Source organism: Pituophis catenifer, unplaced genomic scaffold (assembly GCF_029215685.1).
Source record: "Pituophis catenifer annectens isolate HBS135680 unplaced genomic scaffold, rPitCat1.0.hap2 SCAF_1, whole genome shotgun sequence".
In the NCBI taxonomy this organism is placed as follows: Eukaryota; Metazoa; Chordata; class Lepidosauria; order Squamata; family Colubridae; genus Pituophis; species Pituophis catenifer.
In genome coordinates, this window is record NW_027256881.1 from 217183904 (window position 1) to 217206254 (window position 22351).

Here is a 22351-nt window from a genome sequence, read left to right on the forward strand (position 1 = left end):
ATTTCTACACATTCTTGGATACTATGTAGAAGGATCAATACTCTAAGAACTCTTATTAATTTCTAATCTCAGTCAATGTAATCTTCTGTTAATTTTCCTACGGTACTGGACTTAGACTTGGATCACTTCCTTAATATATCTTGGGGTGGGGGCTGGCATTTGAATTATGGAAAACTCAGCCCTTCCCGGATCCAAAACCAGAATGAATTTCCTGTCTGAATAATGCTTTCATCCTTCCTTCCATGTCTAAAAATTCAATTTGGATAACAAACATTCCACAACAACCTTGTAAAAGAGAGGTTTCCCTTCCCGAAAATATCTAGGTTTTCCAAACACAGGATAAGTTATACCTGTGGGCAACTCTCCAATGAACCAAACTCTGTTGATTTCTGCCCTCTTTGATGATCACAATAATATTTATTCTGCTTCCACTGAGGAGGGGAATGGGGCCGAGGCTGAGGATTATTGGGAATATTGAGCTGCATCATTACCATTCCTCCACTGGGTGGTGGTGCTACTGCTGCAAAACAAGATTGGAAAGAAGAGGTGTTAATATTTCTCCTTTGCCGTTCTGAAAAATCTAAACAAATCTGCCTTTAGGTTGATGTTATCAATCAAGGGCCTGCTGAATGCTCTGTCAATGTCAGACTTGCAGTTAAGAACGTTTTGATTCTAACTCCTGTGGTTCTGTCTAACTGTATTTGCCTGCAGACAAACACAGTTTGCTTTGGAGGATTGGAGCAGAGGACTTTGAAGCAGAGTTGGGAGCAATGGGAGGGCAGGGGGAAAGATAGTTCTTGAATAAATAGGAGTTGGAAGGACCTTGGAGGTCTTCTACTCTAACCCCCTGCTCAAGCAGGAGACCCTATACAAGTCCAGACGAATGCTATAATCATTTGTAACTGATCTGGTGCATCTGATTCTAATTTTAGGGATTTGAGGTAGTGATAAACATAGGGGTATGCTTACTTGTTTTCACATTCATAATTTGCATTGATGTTTACTTAATGGACTATTAAATGTAAATAGTACAATACATAGTATTTGTTACATTCTTCCCCCTTTAGTAACCATATTGTTGAAATGAAGATCAAATATCTGTGTGATAAAAAAGTCAAAACATTTCAAGGGTGTATGTGTTTTTGTAGGACTATATTTAATGATTAATATGTTTTAATTATCCACTGTAGAAAACTTGAATAAATTTACCCATCATTTGGAGTCTATGATAATTGAATTCTTGCCCAATTTACTTGCATACTTTTTAAAAATTTGAACTCGTTAATGCAAGTAACACTGAATATAGCCCAATACTTTGAACCTTCTGCCATGGGAGACTTGTAGGACTCCACTTTATCATGACTTTGTTAATCATAGGTGGAGGAAGACTAGGCAACTTTTAATTGACACGTTCCCCCCCCCCAATTCATTCTCTCTCTCTCTCTCTCTCTCTCTCTCACACACACACACACACACACACACACACACACACACACACACTTCTTGAAAAGTTGCTTTGGCTCAAAAGAATTACCACTGCTGGAGCTCAAACACTTCTACCAAATGGGAGGCCTTTTGTTTTTAAGACTCTTTATTTAATTAAATTAAAAGTTAATTTAAAAATCTGTTCTTGGGATTCTCATACAGCACCAAATTAAAAAAAAGTACTTAAGTAAATTACGCAAGAATTCAATTATCATAGACTCCAAATGATAGGTAAGTTTATTCAACTTTTCCACAGTGGATAATTAAAATATTCTAATTATTAAATATAGTCATACAAAAATATATACCCCCTTGAAATGTTTAACTTTTTATCACAGAGATATTTAATCTTCATTTCAATAATATAGTTAATGAGAGGGGGAAATATAACAAATATCATGTATTGTACTATTTACCTTTAGTAGTCCATTGGGAAATATCAATGCAAATTATGCATGTGGGAAAAGTAAGCATACAGCTACATACCTCGAATCGCTAAAATTAGAATCAGGTGCACCAGAACAGCTACAAATGACTACAGCACTTGTCTGGACTGGTATAGTGTTTCCTGCTTGAGCAGTGGATTGGGCTAAAAGACCTCCAAGGTCCTTCCAACTCTGTTATTCTGTTATTGTTAGGAAGTATCTGGGAGAAATCTGTCTTTATTGAAACTTTAGGCATTTAGTCTGATTTGCTCTTTGTTGTTGAACTGTGGTATTACCACACACCTAGATCTAAATCGCTCTCTGAGGTCTTGCTCTTGCTTTTGCATTGTCCTAAGTATTTAAGAAATGGGCATCGTGGCTCGGTGACTAAGATGCTGATCTTGTCGATCAGAAGGTTGGCAGTTCAGCGGTTCGAATTCCTAGAGCCGTGTAATGGAGTGAGCTCCTGTTACTTGTCCCAGCTTCTGCCAACCTAGCAGTTCGAAAACATGTAAAAAATGCAAGTAGAAAAATAGGGACCACTTTGGAGGGAATGTAACAGTGCTCCGGGCGCCTTTAGTGTTTAATCATGCTAGCCACATGACCACAGAGACGTCGTTGGACAGTGCTGGCTCTTCGGCTTAGAAACAGAGATGATCACTGCCCTTAGAGCCGGAAACGACTAGCACGCATGTGCGGGGTAACCTTTACCTTTAAGTATTTAAGCTTTAGTTTCACGGTTAGTGTCTTCAGTCTGTAATCAGGTTTTACCTCATCTAATATTGAATCATCTTGCTTTTTTTCATCTACTATCAGTAGATGGCCATTTCACCACCTTTTGCTCTGGAAAAAAAAATGTTTTCAAGCCCTCTTCTCTCTGCCCTCTCCAAAAAGCCTTTTATTCCAAAAACTGTCTACACTCAGTTATCAATTATACTGACTGTTTTAGTATGGAGGAATAGATGAAATACTTTTGTATCATGTATTTAAAATTAAGCGAATTTTAAGCCCATTTGTACAGTATTTAAAGCCTCTCATTTCCTCATTTATCATTAGATTTATATCCTGTGTTTATTTAATATACCTCAACTTAATATACATAATGTTTCCAATTTTATCCCAGGAACCCAGCGAGATAGGCTGGACTGAGATGGAGTAACAAGCCTCCTTTCATACCTAAGGGAGGATTAGAATTCAGTTTCTAATGCAGCACTTGAATCCCTGCATCAAAATGACTCTCTTCTAATTCTTTGCCATAATGCACTGGTACAAAAATGATCTTTTTTTAAAAAAAAAAATCTAATTAAGTGAAGAAGAATGGACTAATTTGTTAGTGTTCTATTTTCACACCTGCACACTGTTGTCCTTGGAGCTGTTGGGAATTACAAGGTGATGTTGTTCTAGGAAACTGTATCTGCTCTGACCCTGGAGGTTGAAGATATGCCACTGAAGAGCTGCAGCAGATTGGAAGGGGAGGGGGGCGGAGAAAGAAAGAAAAAAGAACAATAGGAGCATATTAAATCCCAACATTCATTTCATCCATAATGCTTTAAATTGATGAAAGTTGCAAGCTTAATCGGAATTTACACAAAAGCAGTCTTCATGCACTCCAGAAATTAGAATTAATGGTTGTATTGTTTCTCATGACCTTCTTTTCCTATAAAATAGTAAATGTCAATAATAGATTGTCTAGCTTAATTATCTTTCGGTTTCTTGGGAAACAGATGAACAAGTTAAATTTGCTTTCAACTGAAGGCTGAGAATATGTTTTAAGTTATTTCTCTTTCCTAAATTAACAGGTATTTGATTATTTTATAATTAAATAGGTTGTAGAAAGAATAAATTATCTTTACTTTGTATCTTAAATGAAAACATTAGACTTAACAGCTAGTTAACTAGACAGATAGACAGACAGACAGAACTGCTATTTTCCCTTTTCTAACTTTTCTGTGCATTATTCAAAGAGTGACTTTTGTAAAGGTGACAAGGCTTTAAAGACTGAAGTTAATTCACTATATCATAATGAGTTGTTAAATGATAATAATAATAACCGATGTAAGGCATACAAACATCAAGATAATCCTAAATGTAGAAAAACAAACAACACAGAAATATCCAGTAGGCAAGAATGATTATAACCCCACTGAAAGTTTATGTTTGGATCACAATGACTTCAGACTGTTTTATTCTTCTCCTACAGAAAAACCAAGATGGGCCAAAGAGTTAGCACTGCATTCCCCCCACCCAAACCCTCCTTTGTATTGTTGCTTTCCTTTCTTTCTGAACTCTTCTATTCAATTTGTTTTTCAACACCTATTGCCATATCTCCATTTGCATAGTACCACAGAACATTGCTCCTTAAAATATTCTAATAAATCCAGCCATCTGAAATGTAAATTTATTTAAATTTATTTAAATACATCCGGACATTCAGAATCTCCATTTTTATATGGAAGAGTTACTTCCATGTCAATAAGGGAAGAGGACCTCAGAGTATCAGCCAGGTCAGGGAATACAGTAGATACCATAAGGACTACTAGAACTCTAGTATGATAGGAGATCATTATAAAACATTAAAAGTTCCCCCCTGCCCCCTCTTAAATCACACAGAATCAAAGCAGGCTTATTTTTAATTTCTTTTTCATGCTTCTTCCTTTCCTGCAACTGAGTTGTCCTTTGTATCATTTCATAATGGTTCTGCCAATGGATCCTGCAATTCCTTCCATCAACATTTTCTCTACATTTCTGTACAAGAAACAATTACCACCTCATGGTTTCAGTATTACCTTGCATGCTGGTTCAGAAATGTATCTGATGACCTTTTCTAGGGGCCAGCTTTGCCCCAAGAAAGTTTAATAAATGAAAATTGCCATCCTAGCCTCGATGTCCAAATAACGCATGATCCAATATATCATTTTGTTGTTAGAGAGTCTTTCATTAGTGTCAGTGAAATCAATATATTTTAAATCAGAAAACCAAGGGATTATCTACAGAATAGGGTAAGGAAGTGATTTCATGAAAACATCTGTCTTCTCATTTTCTCCTGATAAAGCTGCAATCCTAGCTGTGCAAATTACAACCTTCTACATGATGGCACAAAGGAAACAATGCAGTCAATAATAAAATTTGATTTTGTCAAAGATATTGAATAGCTGCACTTAATCACACTCTAGATCTATATTTGCTATATGCTATACAAACCAAGCACAATTTTTCTTCCTAGTATTTTCCTACAAGTGCAGGGTCCGCTTTTTTTTCTGATTAACCAAGAATTGATCCATTGGCTATGACAAGAACTGACCAATCAGCTTGCTGCCCAAGCCTGACATCCTGGGCTGACAGAGTGCCTGGACCCAAAGTCATCCTGGTCTGAGAAAGTGCGACTGGCTTGAAGTCACCCAAATGGCTTTCACATTTAAAGCAGGACTAGAACTCACAATCTCTTGCTTTCCTGATACCTTAATCACTAGACCGTAACCACTAGAACTCTCTGTTGCACAAACCAAGCACATTGATTAGGAATTTCTCAGGATGGATGGATGGATGGATGGATGGATGGATGGATAGATAGATAGATAGATAATGAAGCCTATTTCCTCATAATCCACCCCCAACTAACACTGTTCTATAACACTCGTCATTACAGACTATGAGAATCTCCAGTTGGGATGGTGCTTGGATTGGATTATGTGATGGACATGTGGGTGTTGGGCAGGGACTTAAACTTTCCTTTGGGTGGGGAAAACCTGGAAGCTTTCAGGTTCAGGTTTTCCCAGATGTGCCAATATGACATCTCTAATAAAATGGAACTTTGAGGAAACTTGGGGGTGTTACTTGGAACCCTGACAAGCACATTCATCAGTATTTTATAATTAAGCTCAACCACAGAAGTAAATTTCCCATATTTACTTCATTATTACAAATTAGTGAACACACTTATATTAAGAAACAGGAATGAAGTCAATGAGCTCTAAATATTTATGCAGGAATATGTTCTTGTCAGAGCTGCCATCTTGTTGCTTCAGCCCTGGCTTTGCATTGATGCTAGTCTGCTATGAATCACGGGGGAGAGGGGGGAAGCTGTCAGAAGGGGGGAAGACAGGAAATAAAACCCCTCCTATGTGCAGGCTAGAGACATCTTAAGAGTGGACGAAGGCTACCTGGCCTGGGAACGGAATGCGGCCGCACATCAAAGAGGCACCAAACCTCATAACGGCTACCAAAACACCTACTTTAAATTTTATTGGAACTGACCAGGGGAGAGGAATAACTTAGGGATACACTGCATGGGAATTCTCGGATCTAACTTCGCTAAGCTGTAGCCACTTGGCATCAATAAAGGTATACCTTTCACTATGGATGGAGTTGAGGGTCTTTCATTATTAGATGACCAAGCTGGGACAGGCCTGACAAGACGACTCTTTTAGGCTTGTACGTGTATCTGGAGTTTGAGAGCATGCTTTCAGAGCAGGGGGCCAATAATATTGAAAAGTTGATATATAGATGCTGAGTGCATTGACTGTTCTGCATCAGAATCCCCTCCCTCCTTTAAAATAACAAATCTTTTTAAAGATGGCAGAAGTGTTTATTCACATTCCTGATGTCTCAGTCATATATTGCTTAAAGCATTGTAAGCCGTCCTGAGTCTCCGGAGAAGGGCGGCATATAAATCAAATTAAAAAAAAAAAAATATAGAACAGAAATAGGAACCTTCTGCAGATTCCAGAAATATGTTTAAGAAAAAAAATACACCCTCACACATATTCATATAACAGGGGTTATAAAACGTGCAACAGTAACCTAGAATTCTTCTCAATGCTTGCTTTAGAAGTGACTTTCTGTCCATACATTGTTTGGCATTATATCTGAACTATGGCTCTTGAAATAAATCAGAATCTTAGCCCAAGAACAAACTCTGCCTTAATATGCATTTGTACTGAGTTGGGAACAAGACAGAGATCCCAGCTGAGATGCCATATAATATAAACCTAGACAGATTTCTTGTTTTATTTAGTCATTCCACTAACATGGAAAGTAAAGTGGAAGCAAATGGGAGGAACACCAGCACCTTTGCTTGCTCTTGGTAAATGGCTTGCAAATTAAGTTAATGCAATGAGGAGGAGGAGGAGGAGGAGGAACAAGGCATTATTCCCATATCCTGCACAGTAATTTTTTTCTTCTCAAGCCCTAGCTCATTATTTTCACCATATTTATTTTATTTTTATTTATTTTATTTATTTTTTATTTTAATTTGATTTATACGTCTCCGGAGACTCAGGGCGGCTTACAATGCGTTAAGCAATAGCCTTCATACTTTTGTATATTTATTGCCCCCACAAACTGGGTCCTCAATTTACCCACCTTAGAAAGGATGGAAGGCTGAGTCGACCTTGAGCCTGGTGAGAATTGAACTCCCAGTAATTGCAGGCAGCTGGATGTTAAATGCTGCCTTAGGAGGCATTAACTTCCTACGCAACTCAGGCTCCTGATATTCCAAGTTTCTTCCTTTTATATACTTTAAAAATTCCCAATGTAGTTTTCTTTGGTTTTAGAGAAGCACTATCTCACAGCAATATCCAAAATATCAAAGACAGCTGTGACTCACTCCTTCCCTGACATTAGCTGATTTAACTATTCTGTGATTCTTCCGTAGCACCCCCACCCCCAATTTTTTTTGGGGGGAAAGAGCGCATTCACCTGCTTGGCAGTGTAGTTCACCAGTTCATTTTTTCTCAACAGTAGAGATACTTAAGGCATTACCTGAGGTTATTTTGGGCATCCACTGAGAAATAGGGCAGAATCTCATGTATTATATATAAAGAAGAGCAGCAGTCAAGGTCTTTATACTGTGGAGAAGGTGAACTTTTAAAAATAAATAAATGTATGCATCCACTGAGGAGAGCATTGGGAGCTGATAGCGATATCACAGGAAGGAGTCCAACGATTTTACGAAACAAAATAGATGCATTTCAGCCAATAGAGGTGGCTTAATGCCCTTGTTCTGCTGATAATTTTTACAAAAATCTCAAAATGCTTTTGTTTCTTTGGGTGATATTGCTTTCAGCTTCAACACATGCCTCATAGAGGGAAGGGAAGAACAGGTTCATAAGTTTCTCATCCTAGAAGGGAAGGAAGAAGCACAACACAAATTGCTGGACATGGACCCATAGTATTACATGAAACATGGAGAACCCCAATCAGATGCTATAGTGCAAAATATAGAACTTAACCTCAAAGCATAAAAAGGAGCTTCCTCTACGTATGTTTAAACATTTATATAGGGAGAAAATGTTTCTGAAAACTAAAAAGCCACTCCATCCCATTCTATCATTTCTAAAAATTAAGCAGGCACAATTAAAACTTCTGCTCATTTTCCTGCTCTCTAAAGATATCCTTTCTGAAGAAACATTGACATGAAATGATGATTTAGTCTACACAGGCATTAAAAAACCCAGGATTAAATCATACCACATTATTCAAATTCAAGTCAAATGGGTTTGTAAATTATTGATTCTGTTTTTCCTCATGACCACAATCTTTTACTAAAAAGCAACCTCCCACTAAGATCTAATCTAAAATCTTAAATTACACTCACCTTAAATTGTTCTGCTGTCCAGATGGAATGACACTATAGTAAACAGGCATTCCTGATGTGGGGAGTCCTTGGTTTGTCTGATTGGGAATAACCACTGGCTGCTGATATGTTTGTTGGGACAGTCCTTGGGAAACTGGAGCCATGGAGACCTAAGAATTAGAGTATGCTAGGATCACCAATAGTAAGCAGAAATGTACACAATTGCAGATTATTCATGCAAAACAAGTATACAAGGCAACCGAAGAGTACTGAGGTCTAGTATTCACAAAAGTATAAGAATCCAGCAGCTATGACAACCCACTACAGATTGCACGTGGATAGTCACAAATGTGAATTTTCATCTGGATAGAATAATCTCTTTCAATTTCAGAACTAGAAAAAAAGATAAAAAGGTTCTGAGAACTGTATTCGGCATAACTACTTATATTTTAACGATATCACGGCTTACTTGATAAGATGGCAGGGGAGGATATGGAACAAGTACTCCTTGAATCTGATTTCCAATGTTGTTGGGTTGGCCTCCAACTAGATTTTGGTTTTGCGACTGCTGGACACCAACTAAACCCTGGTAGTTTTGCTGCTGGTTAGGCATAACTTGGTAACCTGCAAGTATACAAATATTTAAGACAAGGATTGACAGGGTAAATGAAAAAAATTATATACCCAAGTATTCTTTAAATATAATGACTACACCAGTTTTTCCATGGATTCCATGGTACTTCAAAAAAAGCCATATACAACAACAGAGATAATTTATGATTCAATAATATTTGTGTGATAATGATCAAAATCTTAGCTGTGGTTTATTGTGAATGACATCTACAAGCTCACATTCATAACCAGCTAATCTGCCTACCAGTCTGATGTAGACATATAAACAACATTTCATAATAGAGAGGTGCTATACATCATGTAGCCACAGTTATTTCTAGAAAACAGATAACATTTAGTTAGGAACATTGTGTTACGTTTCATCTGTAGAATCCTGCTTTGTGAAGAAATAAATTGAATTTAACTCTATTTATTAAAGTTCCTTTTCCCCATTTAAGATAACTAGTGCCATCTTGGAGTTTGCTTGGAATGTCTCTTTCTATATTTCATTTTTTAGTCTACTCATTGGTACTGTCTTGTGGACTTTCTGTTAGGTTGGTGATCCTGTTCAAGGTAACTCACTCTATTATCTATCTATCTATCTATCTATCTATCTATCTATCTATCTATCTATCTATCTATCTATCTACCCACCCTATTTACCTGAGAAGGTTTGCATCTTAATATTTAAAGTTTTTAAATGTATATATATATATATGTATATATATATATGGGCCTGGTGGCTCAGCAGACTGATAGCATTGTGATTAACACCAGCTGTCTGCAATTACTGTTAAGTTCGAATCTCACCAGGCTCAAGGTTGACTCAGCCTTCTATCCTTTCTAAGGTAGGTAAATTGAGGACCCAGTTTGTGGGGGCAATAAGCTGATTTGTATAAATATACAAAAGTATGAAGGCTATTGCTTAACGCATTGTAAGCTGCCCTGAGTCTCCAGAGAAGGGCGGCATATAAATCAAATTTAAAAAAAACCAAAAACTTTCATTTTGCTTCTCTCAGGTGAGATTGTCTCTAGTAAGGATGACCTGTACTCACTAGTTATATATCTATAAAGTACATAGATATGAGATCAAATTATAAAGCTTATTTCCTTTTTAGAAATGTGCATCTCTTAACTGACAGAAAGGTAGCACTGGTTGTGACAGTCCTATCTCACACACTAGAGCCAGGGGGAGGATGCCATGTGAAGGTCTCTAGAAGACAGATTGTGGCAGCAACTGCTAAGCCATTAACACAAAGCAGGTGGTCAAACCAGAGTGTAAAGGGCTGCCAAGACAGCCAACAAATAATAACCACAACATTTTTCAGCTAAATGCATTTGTATTTTATTTTCATACAGACAACTTGATCAAAACTAAACTTATTTGCTGAACAGCAGTCAACATGCAACTTTATATTCTAATTATGCCTGATAAATAGAAATAACTATCAATTTTAGCTTCATTAAACTATACTTTTTAGTTCTGACTCATGGCACAATATAACAGTGCTTGTGCATATGTGCATTTATGTGTTTGTCTTCACGCGAAGACCGAGTCGAAGAACTGGGGCGGCCCGGGAGGGCGGAGCTTTAAGATGCCAGACTCGGTCAATCGCTAGACGGACCGTCTCTGACTGACGTTTTCCTCTAGCTGGAGAATGAGTTCTTCATCCAAGTCAAAGAAAAAAAATATATAGCTACCAAGATGGAAGACCATTGTTTTATTATGGAGTGGAACAGGTTTTAGAAAAATACAACTTCCACACAACTAGAAAATTATTCACAGGTCAATTGTCAGTCAACCAACCAACCTATTACAGTTCATGTAAAGGAACAAAACATAATTTATTACGAAGATTAAGCCGAGTATAGGTTGAAAGCCACAAAGCTCTCTTGTGAAGAAGAGGAGGATTCCTTCCCAATAGACAACCTTCTCTGAATTTTCTGGCAGTCAGTCAAAGTTTATAACAATCCTAATTGTAATAAAGGGATTAGAAAGGGTGCAAAAGCCAAGGAGAGGGAGAATAAGGACAATTTAACATTGGGTTAAACTTAAGCTGTTGAAGGGAATGTTTTCCAATTTATTATTTTTTTTTAAAAAAAAAAACCCTACTACCCAACATTTACTTTCATTTTGCCAAAAGGAACAAAGAGGTAATCGAATGAAATTATTTCTTCTTCTCACACCTCTCCTTCCTTCCTTCCTTCCTTCCTTCCTTCCTTCCTTCCTTCCTTCCTTCCTTCCTTCCTTCCGTTTCTATGAATAAAAGGGCACTTTTTATGTGAGAAGAATATTTGCTATGAACAAATGGATTCAGTAAATGTTGTATCCCACAAAATTTATTTATCTGTTTGTTTATTCAATTTATTGGTTGCTCATCTTATTACAAGATTAACTCTGGGTGGCTTACAATCATGAGTATAAATATAAATATAGTAAATGTACTAAAAACATAAATAAGTTAAAAAAAGTCAAATGCTATGCCAAGAGTCGGACACAACTGAACGGATAACAATCATCATCAATGTTGTATCTTGTTTTACAAGCAACTTTTTCACTTCCCAATATAGCCTGCAGCTGTGGTTCTTCCCGATGGTCTCCTATTCCAGTTATTAAAGCCAGTCTGATCTTGCATAAGATTTTTGTAATCAATAAGGGTCATCCACTTCTTAAAATCAAGTTTTTCCTGTCCTCCTTTTTAAATAAACTACATGCTGAAATGCATGTGGCAATCGAATACACCAGTGGCCCCCAACTTTTTGGACACCAGGGACCGGTTCCGTGGAGAAAGGTTTTTCCGTAGATCAGAAGGGGTGTGGTTTTGTGTGCTGCCTGCATTCTGTGGATGGGGTTTCACTTGTTTGTACGGACCAGTTGCTGGCATGCTGTGGACCACTGCCGGTCCACAGACTGGGGGTTGGGGACTTCTGCAATAGATTATGCAAAATAAAATATAAGATTATTCTTGGGCACAAATTGCAAATAACATGTAAATGGATGCATACACCGAAGTTGCAGAGTTCTGCTAGTTGTGCTATTTCTGTTTCTCAGGGACTGCAGTGTAGCTGCAAAAGCTATTTTGAGTCTTCTGGCACTTTCGCACTGGTGAAGTAAAAATCAATTTTCCATGCCGAGAGAAGAACTAAGACAATATAAATTGACTGCTAACATATTTCGCCCTGGGTTCCAAAGCACCTTGCTATTTTTAGCTGCACTCTTCCTCCTCAGCATACCAAGTGGCAAGAAAGAAACACAGCATTCAGCAAGAAAAGAAAGAGAAAGAGCATCTGCTAAGACAGATGGTTATATTTTGCAGCCAGGCTATTAAAGAGTGGTTAAAAACTGATGCTCAGAGATTATAAAGAATGAACAGTAGTTCTGGATCGTGAGTTTCCTCAAGTAATGAAACTGTTTCCATCATCCAAACCCATATATTATACATATATCAGTTAGAAAGAGGCATGGCCTCCGTTAAAGCAATTAAAATCTCAATCGTGGCAGGGGTCTAAAAAACAAAAGAATGCAGGATAAATAAAACATACCACATAAAGACAAACTCTTGTCTAAAATATTCCAGCCCTGAACATTACTTTCCTGATACTTTCTTGGAGTATCCGAGGGCCGAGGATGCCGATCAGTCTATTTTTTCAAAGGGGGGAAAGAACAGAATGCAATCCTTGATAAGAAAGTCACAACTGCAGATGGATACACCTGCAACCCCTTTACGAAGGAAGCCGGGAAGCAGCTGAAAAAGAGACCGGTTCACTGTGAGATATGTAACCCTCTCAGACAGTGTTACGGCCCCGAATCCAACAGCTCACGATAAATTTATTCTACAAGGGCTGTTTGTTGCAGACACACGTAGAAATTATGCTTGGAATACAGGTGTTTTTCTAATCAACTGACTGGACTGATTATAATGCCATTTTTCAGTCTTGTGATATAACTCCTGTTTATCGTTCTTACAACAAATGTTCAATACCAACAGTTCAAATGTGATTTTTTTAAACAAAATTTTTAATAGACCCACATATTTCAATCAGCATCTTTTCCAACTGGTTCTGCATATTTCATACTCAGAATTGCCCTTCCCACTGCCCTGAAATTTAATGCTTAACCCAATTCAAACCAGATCTCCTTTGCTCAGTTTCCATTTATCTTTAATGATGAATTCTCTGAATTCATAATTAAGATTGATGAAAACTGAGAAAACTGAGCACCCATCTGAGAGAAATGGGTGGTTAAGAAATATGAAAAACAAACAAACAAATAATAAAATAAATAAAATTCCCAAAAGTTCCTGATTTGTGCTTAAGGCGCAGGATACAAGGATGAACTTTTCACCAAATGTTGCCGTTATTTCAGCATTTGCTCCTTGAAAATAACCTCATTCCAACTTTTTGGTTAAAACACTTCCCCCACAGCAGGTACAGATTAGTAATATCTGCATGATTCATGTAACAGGCAATACAGAATATTGAACCAAGTGGTAAATATTTAAGTCCGGTAACCTACTATATATTTGTGTTTCATCAAGAGCAACATCCAGGGCTGCATGAAAAATTGTATCAGAAAACACACAGGAATTTTAATATCTCTCTCTATATACATTCTTGTTAGCTACAAGTATTTCATGACTGATGGGGAAAGGGAGAAGTATCTATAGAAATAAATAAAAATTAGAATACAAACTATAGACCCAAGTCTAGATCAAACCTGATTTGTTCAAATTAAACAAAAAGCACCTGAAACGACAAGACACTTTCACACACACAAAAGAGGTAATCACTCTAAACATTTCTGAAGATAAATTCTGCAACAATACCAAACAAAAGCAAACAATATAGACAATCAAATAATTTATGTCATTTGTTGTTAATTTAAAACTGCAACTGAATTAAGTTACCTTGATATTAGTGTCAGGGTTACTGCCGAAATGTATGACAGATTTCAAAGGCATGATTTTACTTTAGTTTTAATTTTATAATTTCATAAATGTATTAAAACATCTTATCACCATGGAAATGCTCTATAAATGGATTTCTTTTAAAACACACAAGCTGAATTATTTCAGATTCATTTCTCCTGAGAAAGCAAAATTAATAAAATTCATTTGTATTGAAATTTATACAGTGCTTTCCAGGTCTCAAGTCCAGATAAATCAATTGCTGCAATGATTTAACAGCCTCAGCAAAGAGCAAGGGATCCTTCTTCAGTTTTAGTGTGGAATTGTAAAAGAACCAAATACGGTATGTTTTCCAACATTCATCCTGCTGGTTAACCATAATGAAAAACAAATGTCCATGTTGGTGAATGCCGGTACAAGACCTGATCAGATCTAAAGAGATAAATCAAGGCAACCATTTTTTTTTGGATAATAGTTTTATTCTTTAACCCATATCTTTGAACAAAAGCATCTAAAGTATATATTCTAATTTATCTGTCTAGGAAAACATAAAGACATTAATAATGTCTTCAGAAGAATATTTATAAAAGGGAAAGGCAAACTGATGCCAGATGTTCTGGATTGCAACTGACATCATCCAAGACAAGGAAAGAACAGAAACTGCAACTCAAACATCTGGAGGGATATCACTCACCCAACCTCTAAAAAGCTTAGCTTCTGAGGCAAGGCAAAACATTTTGCTTCAGAAATATTATACCAGAAAGCACGAGTTTCATTAACTCAGATTTTTTTCCCAATTTATTATGTACCGCTCAGTATAGATTGTTCTAATATTTCGGGCATACAAAAACTAAATCATGCTGGAATACAAACCTTCTAAACTATAAAAGTTAATCCGTAACAGCATTAATGATTCAAATAAAAGCAGAAAATATACAAGAGAGGCAATAAGCAAAATTTTTAGCTTTGTATGATTTAGATAGAAGGCAAAGTCCAGGCACCAACCTCCTAACAAACGATTACAAAAAAAAAAAAACCCTCCAAAAATCACACCATCAAGAACGTAAGATATTCATTCAAGAAGATCAGGTAAATTTTGTTTATAAAACTGATGAAGAGAACAAAATGCTAAATTACGGTGTTAGTCCTTTGATAAGAAAAAACATTTATTTTACTCTGGCCTTTTGGAAATGATTTACAAATAAGGGTGATCAAAGAATATTCTGATTTTTGTTTGTTCGTTTGATTTTCTAAGCAAGTAATTATTCTTTTGAATTCTGCCTCTTAGGATTTACTGAACTTGGCCAATTTAAAATATGCATTCCTACCAGTAGGAAGAATTTTGGTCACTTCAAACACAAAAATGTTTTTTTCCTCTCTGTAAAATACTTCATATTATTTCTTTCTGTCTCACCTAGTCACCTGAAAGCTCCAAAAGTACAAGAAGTAAGGGGAGAAAGCATCACAAACCTGTCTGTTGAGCAGGCTGTGGCAGTGGCTGGTTTTGCTGTGTGTTGTAATGAACTGAAGTAACTGGCCGATATTGTTGACTGGAGTGTGGATACTGGCCTGGAGCACAGTAACAGGCTGGCATCTGAAAAAAAAAAAAAGAAATGTAGGGTTTCTCTACAGGAGACCCATTTCTAAATCAGCTCCTATAGTGCTGAATCACTATGTTTCTAAATCAGCTCCTATGGTGCTGAATCAAAAGACTGCCTATAGGCAGGTCAAAAGAACCACAAACACCTTGGAAAAGAATAAACCCAAGTTTAGCAAAAGATAATGCAAGGATTCTCTTTAAATGCTAAAAAAAGCCACCGCCCCAAAATATTAAACTGGCTTCATATGCATTATAGTACAAAAGATAAAAGCATCACAATTTGTCAGTGAGATATTAAAAATATTATTAGCCACAAAAAAATTCTTAAATAAATCTCATAATTTCTAATAACAAGGTACTTCTTTCTCAAAAAAAAAAATACTGCAAATACATAAAACCAACAGTGGATCTGCCATGAAATCATCATTTAATTATTGTCACAAACATGTACCATATTTTCCAGAGTATAAGACGCACTTTTCCCCCCTAAAAGAAGCTGAAAATTTAGATGTGTCTTATACTCCGAATGTAGCTTTTTTGAAACTTTTTTTCAGCCCTAACGAGGTGCTAGCGAGATTTGCCTGCTTTTCTCATTGCTGCTCCCTCCGACAATCAGCTGTGCTTTAGAAGTTGTTTTTTATCCCCAACCAAGGGATAAAAAGTGCCTGCGTGCGCTCAAAACCAGCAAACTAATGTGCTGAAGCTGACCAGACTAAGGACGCTAGCCAGATGAATACCTGGTAGGCAGAATGTTTTCCCCCCGTTTTCCTCCCCAAAAACTAAGGTGTGTCTTATACTCCAGTGCATCTTATACTCCATAAAATACAGTAGTTCTTTTAAGAGTAGAACAGCGAGTACAGTTCGAAATGTGTCAAGTTCTAATTTGTTAGTTTTAAATTTCTATAATTAAATGAAGAAGCAATATGTATTGACAGCAAAGTCATAGAGCCTGTCTACAGTAATTTATTCTGTGACCGTTTCTATAGATTTCTATACAGTAGGGCAGACCAGTGCAAGGTACAGGAATCATATGATGTTGATCAGTGGTGAAATCTAAAATTTGTTACTACCGATTCTGTGGGCATAGCTTGGTGGTGGTGGTGGGGAATGTGACTGGGTGGGCATAGCCAATTTTTTTTTTTTAACTTTTAAAACCATTTTTTCTACAACCTCTTTCAAAAGGCTCTGACGATCCCAGCTGAGTTGCCTGATCGGCAGAGGCTTTTTTTCTTTTAAATGCCTCTGACGATCCAAATTGAGTTGCCTGATCAGCAGGAGCTTTTTTTAAAAAAGCCTCTGCCAATCAGGCAACTCAGCTTGGATCGTCAGGGCATTTAAAAGAAAAAAAGCCTCTGACCAATCAGGCAACTCAGCTGGGATCATCAGAGGCTTTTAAAAACATGCTTTTAAAAGCTTTTGACGATCCCAGCTGAGCCGCGTGATCATCAGAGGCTTTTTTTTTTAAAGCATTTTTTCAGCTGAAGAGGTTGTAGAAAAAATGCTTTTAAAAGTAAAAAAAAAGTCTCTGATGATTGTGTGGCTCAGCTGGGCATGGGGGGTGGAGGCAGGGATTTTTGCTACCAGTTCTCCGAACCACCCACCTCCATCGCTACTGGATCCGAACCGGGAGCATTTCACTCCTGATGTTGATACTAAAATACATATCCTGGCTAATAATTGCTACTGGGCACAGGTTAAGATGTCTGTCCTGACCTTAGAACTCTAAAGGGCTTAGGCCTGATTTTCTGCCAGGCTGCCTCTCACATTATAAATCTGGCCAGCTACTCAGATCAGTAGGATATGGTCTTCTGAAGATACCCACTTTGCCAGGCACTCAAGTGCTGGATACTTAGGAAAGAGTCTTCCCCTTCATATCTTTCAAGCTAAAGATAGGCTCCTTAAGAATTACTTACTTAATACTAAGTAACATAGGGGAAAAAACATAACTGGTTTTAATTTGGTTTTGATTTCAATTGAATCCAATCATCCTTTATTTCACATATTTTTTAAATCATTGTAAACTGGCCCGAGTGTTGCAATAAACAAAAAACAAAACAAAGAAACCCCAAACCCTACATGTGCCAGGAGCAAACAAAATTGCAGGAACACCAGTTCTACCCTGAATTCTACAAGCATGTAATAGAACATGCTGACAATATTTGAAAAATCTTGCTACCTGTGGCATTGGTTGCTGCATATATCCCTGTTGCTGAAGAACTTGCTGGTTAACAGGGTGACTGGATCCACTGTAGTTAGGAGTAGGTTGGCCAGGTGGTGGTGGCGGTGGTGGTGGTGGTGGTGGCGGTGCGGGTGGGGCCGTTGTTATGATAAAACCAGATTGCTGTGGTGGTGGGAGGACCACTGTAGACTGGAACATGTTGGCATGAGGATCAGCAGCTTCTCCAGATGGCTGTCGGGAGAGACTCATATGGCTAAGTTGGGATCCTAGGTTGTCTTGCTGAAATAAGTAAAACAGTAACCAAAGGCATCCTTAAGATAATGAATGTAGAAGTTGTTTAACACCAAGGCAAAGCAAGGAATCACAGAATTTAATTATGGAGCACTATTAAGCTATCCTGCCAAAAAACTACGTTGGAAGTAAACACACAACCCTGCTATTGAACACAGGAGAGAATTACAGAGCTAAGAATCTAAAAATAGCCATACTGCATCTGAACAAAGACTTAAGATGGCAGTACAGAATTATGTTTGCCCCAAAGGTCAATCCATGTCTTATTGGGACAACTGTAATCATGATACAGAGTTTAGAACTCTGTTCTATTTCTCAGTGACTGGTATGGAAAAGCATAGCCCTGTAAGGCTAACAGAATACTTGCCTTGAATAGTAGCTTTATTACTAGGAATATGTCTAATGAGCCATTAAAATCAATTTAAATTAAAAGCTGTATTTGCCTACCTAGCTTCTGTTAAAATATCAAGCAAACAGCAAAAATGGCAACCAAGGATATTGATGTATGGAGAACCTACCTTGAGACATGGATTAGATGTCTACAAATCTGAGGAACGCAGCTAGGCTGCAAACCTCAAAAAAACAATTTCTGGCACTCATCAAACATTAAAGCCCTGACAGAAAGCTTTCACTGTCATGGAAAATGAGATACCTTAGAAGAGAAAGATATAGAAGGGAAAAGAAAGAAGGGTATTTATATGAAACAAATTCAAAGGTGTACTGAATACTGACAGGCTGCAAAGGGTAATATCAGCAAGCACATTTTTTATATCAGGAAACCAGAATTGGTTTTTAAAAAAATATCTTTCAGGTAAACTAGTAGGCAGACCAGTCTTATTCTTTCCTCTCAACTCTCTCTCGGTGCTCCTGCCAATAATGGGATTACCTTTTGAGGCTACAGCCAGTCAATATTTACATTTCACATGCAGACTTCATATATTCTTCTAGCCTAGCAGAGAATCTGTCATGCAGAGAAAAGATGAGTAGAAGATAATATACCACAGTATATTGCTGGGTAGATGAGACTGGCAGGAGCGGGGGTGGATAAGTGACTGTGGAGAACTGAACAGGCTGTGAAGAAGGCTGAAGAGGTCGGATAGGCTGAAGGAGCAATAGTTGAACATACAGTGTTAACAACTGAGTAAGAGGAAATGAAAGTAGGAATATTTCTTTTGTGTAAAATAAAAGTATTTTTTTAAAAAAACACACACAAGAGGTCTTCAATACAAATTGTACAAATAAGTTTTAACACAAGGCTCAGATTACAGTGAATCAATCAATCAAACACTGGTTCAGGTATCAGTGGGAGAAGTTGACAACAATGTAAAATGGCAAGCTTACAATAACCTAAACATATGCAAATCAAATACTCAATGGCTTTAAGAAAATGTATCTTCCTTCACCACGCTTAACCCGTACATGATAAAAAAAAAACAAGCAGCTATTTGTTTAATCAGTTATTGACTGAACATTAGTATTTAATCTTAGCACCTGTGAGAGGATGTGATTGGTTGCTGGCTGTTGCTGAGGTGGTATGGGAGGTGGTGGCGGCTGAGGAGGTCCAGGCACTTGGTTTCTAATTGGTTGTTGAGGCATTGGAGGATTATACACAACTGGAGTGCCATCTGGATTAATGAATGGCTGACCTACAGGACAATTGAAGAAAAAAAAAAAGGGAAAGGTAATATAGCAAAAGGCAGCTTGCTAGCAGAATATAAATTAGCTTTTTATTTTATTTATTTTACTATATTACAAGTTATATGTTATGAGAATATCCAACAAGTCTAAGTCTTATCTGGCTTGCTTATTTGTTTGTTTGTTTGATGATTTATTTATCTGCAGCACAATTATACTATAAACTGTCTTATTCACACATTGCTTCTTTTAGTGGCTGAATCTGCAGTATAATGTAAACAACAAGAAGAAAAAAGTACAAGAAAAGAGAAAAGTACAAGAAGAAAAGAGAAAAGAGAAAGAAAAGAAAAAAGAAAGCCATATAAATTGTAAGCCAAATATAATACTTTCTAATTCTACTAATGTGCAATTTTCAACATTGGATGCAAAAGAAATTAAAACAAAAAATTCCACTGAAAACACAGTTTATAGACACCCCACCCTTCCCCAAAAAAATCATTGCATATCTACTCTGGGGAGGATTAAAATGCATACATCTTCCAAAAGAAAAAGAGGAAGAATATTGGGAAGCAGAGGGAAGGGCAAACGGTTCATGGAAACACCACACATTTCTAAAACATTATTGACAAATTAGTTATTCAAGACAGAGACACAAAGGGAGAGAGAAAGACAGACAAACTGACACCCACAACTGGATACCAACCTGTTTGAGGGTTGATCAGAATACTTCCAGGTGGTATGCCTGCCGCTTCCAAGGGAAGCAAAAAGAAGCTACCGCTAGAAGACGCCACTTGCCCACTTATGCCACCATCAAAGGAAAGAGAACTACTAGTGCTGATAGTTGGATAGACGGCAGATGTGCCATGAGAAGGCTGGCTGAGAGCTGTGACTGGAAGAGGTTGCTGGGTGTGAGAAAGAGAACCCGTGGATGACCCTACACTACTAGAAGACTCTGAACCTAGGAAAGGAGTAATGAGAAATGGATTTTACCTAGAGACAGAGTAATAGCATTCACATTTAAATAGGCAGGTTGCTATCTAAAGTTACCCATGTAACTCCCAGCCTGAACTACAACTGACTTCCCCAAACCCCATTGCAGCTTCTCCAGGTTAGATTCCCATTTACTCCCAATGCCACACAATGAGGGGGGAACTAATGACCACTGCCTGAACTTTGCCTTCGAGCCATGCAAATGGGAATAAAGCAGGATGGCCACAGTCTTTATTATTATCAATAATTACAACAAATATCTATTCAATGAAGTATCAGGTTGAGATGTTGGCGGCAACTAAAGTGTAAAGTGTTATTCAAAGGACCCATCTATAAAGCTGATGAAAATTTGGGTCTACAGAATTTTAACTTGCTAGTGTTGTAAAAAAAAAAATAATAATCTTAATGATTCCAACGCTGGAGTTAAATTTTAGTGGTTTAAATACATTAAGAATATGCACAAGTTTATTCCAAAATGGACTTTAAATGTAATAGTTCATAGGATACCAAAATTATTGTTTTCTGATGAAACAGCAAGGTGTTGGTTTTTTTAAAAAATGTACTGAGAAATAGATTTGGATTGCATTTTACTTTCTGTCTTCACATAACAAATAAAACACCTTATTTCTATTTTTTCATTGATATTCAAACCAATAAAAAGCAAGTCTGTCTTGAAATATAAGGCAGGATTGATTAAGTTGTTGGGAGTATCTGTGCAATTTTACTTTCAATAGTATTCTAATCCAGCCAATACGATGAAAATATTTTGGAGTTCTTATTTCTAAAGTTCATGAGGAGAAGTGATTCCAGCTGCGCTGTTTTTTAGCATTGTCAAAGTGTAAAATTACTACAATATTTAAAATTTATCTGTTAAATCTGAAAAGAATTACAGCCCAGCTTTTCATGAAACTGTGTCTGTGAACCAGACTATAACACTGCCAAGGTCTGTTACAAGTATCGCCTTATATCTGAAAGATTAAATATTAATAAATGGCTTCAAACCAAAATGAAATAGGTAAGTTTGCTGTACTGATTGTACTCACATTATAGCACAATTTTCTTTATATTCTTTTTAAAAAACCTTCCACTATCAAAGCTCTTCTTCATTAATATCCAATGTATATGTTCACAAGATATCCTTATCGTATCACTTGGGCACACAAAAAAGAGATCTCTATTTTAAGGATAAGGATCTAGAAGAATCCTGCTACAAATTCCTTCAGGAGCAAATTTAGAGTACAGTATTTGCTCCCAGAAATTTCTTAAGCACTTTGAATGCTAGGCATAAGTGAAGTCCAGTATTCTTCCTGTCTTCTCCCAAAGCAATGGAGGGGATATTCATAATTCAGAAGAGAAGAAGAGATTTTCTGCCAAGAGCCCAAAATTGCTGTGAAGCTGTTGAGCTTCTTTAAAACCCCTGCTGTGTCTCACCTGCTGTTTTCCCCCCTTATTTTCAATCATTATAAAAAAAAAATGCCAAATTGGACCTATTGCATTGTAAAATGAAGCAGATATCTAAAAATAAATTCACACGTTTCCTTATTTTTTTCTTTGTTCTATATCCTTAATATACTTCTTTCTTTAAGCCACCATAAATATTCTCCCTATTTAAGCTGTGTTGTACAACTTGGTTGGCGATTGAAATACCCTGAA

At 37.0% G+C, this 22351-nt stretch overlaps 1 protein-coding gene across 4 annotated transcripts in view; it reads right to left on the reverse strand.

The window, feature by feature from the left end:
- R3HDM1 (R3H domain containing 1) overlaps positions 1-22351 on the reverse strand; it is a 63437-nt gene that overhangs the window by 7387 nt on the left and 33699 nt on the right. For 2 of the 4 annotated variants that reach the window (XM_070947739.1, XM_070947664.1), the window contains 9 exons: positions 20412-20666; positions 19565-19719; positions 19073-19174; positions 17780-18061; positions 15474-15597; positions 8954-9108; positions 8506-8654; positions 3261-3364; positions 351-520 (listed from right to left, as the gene is read on the reverse strand). In XM_070947739.1, coding sequence (XP_070803840.1) covers positions 351-520; positions 3261-3364; positions 8506-8654; positions 8954-9108; positions 15474-15597; positions 17780-18061; positions 19073-19174; positions 19565-19719; positions 20412-20666 — 1496 coding nt within the window. The remainder of the gene's footprint in view (positions 1-350; positions 521-3260; positions 3365-8505; positions 8655-8953; positions 9109-15473; positions 15598-17779; positions 18062-19072; positions 19175-19564; positions 19720-20411; positions 20667-22351) is intronic. The other 2 variants (XM_070947887.1, XM_070947827.1) reach the window with 2 other exon arrangements.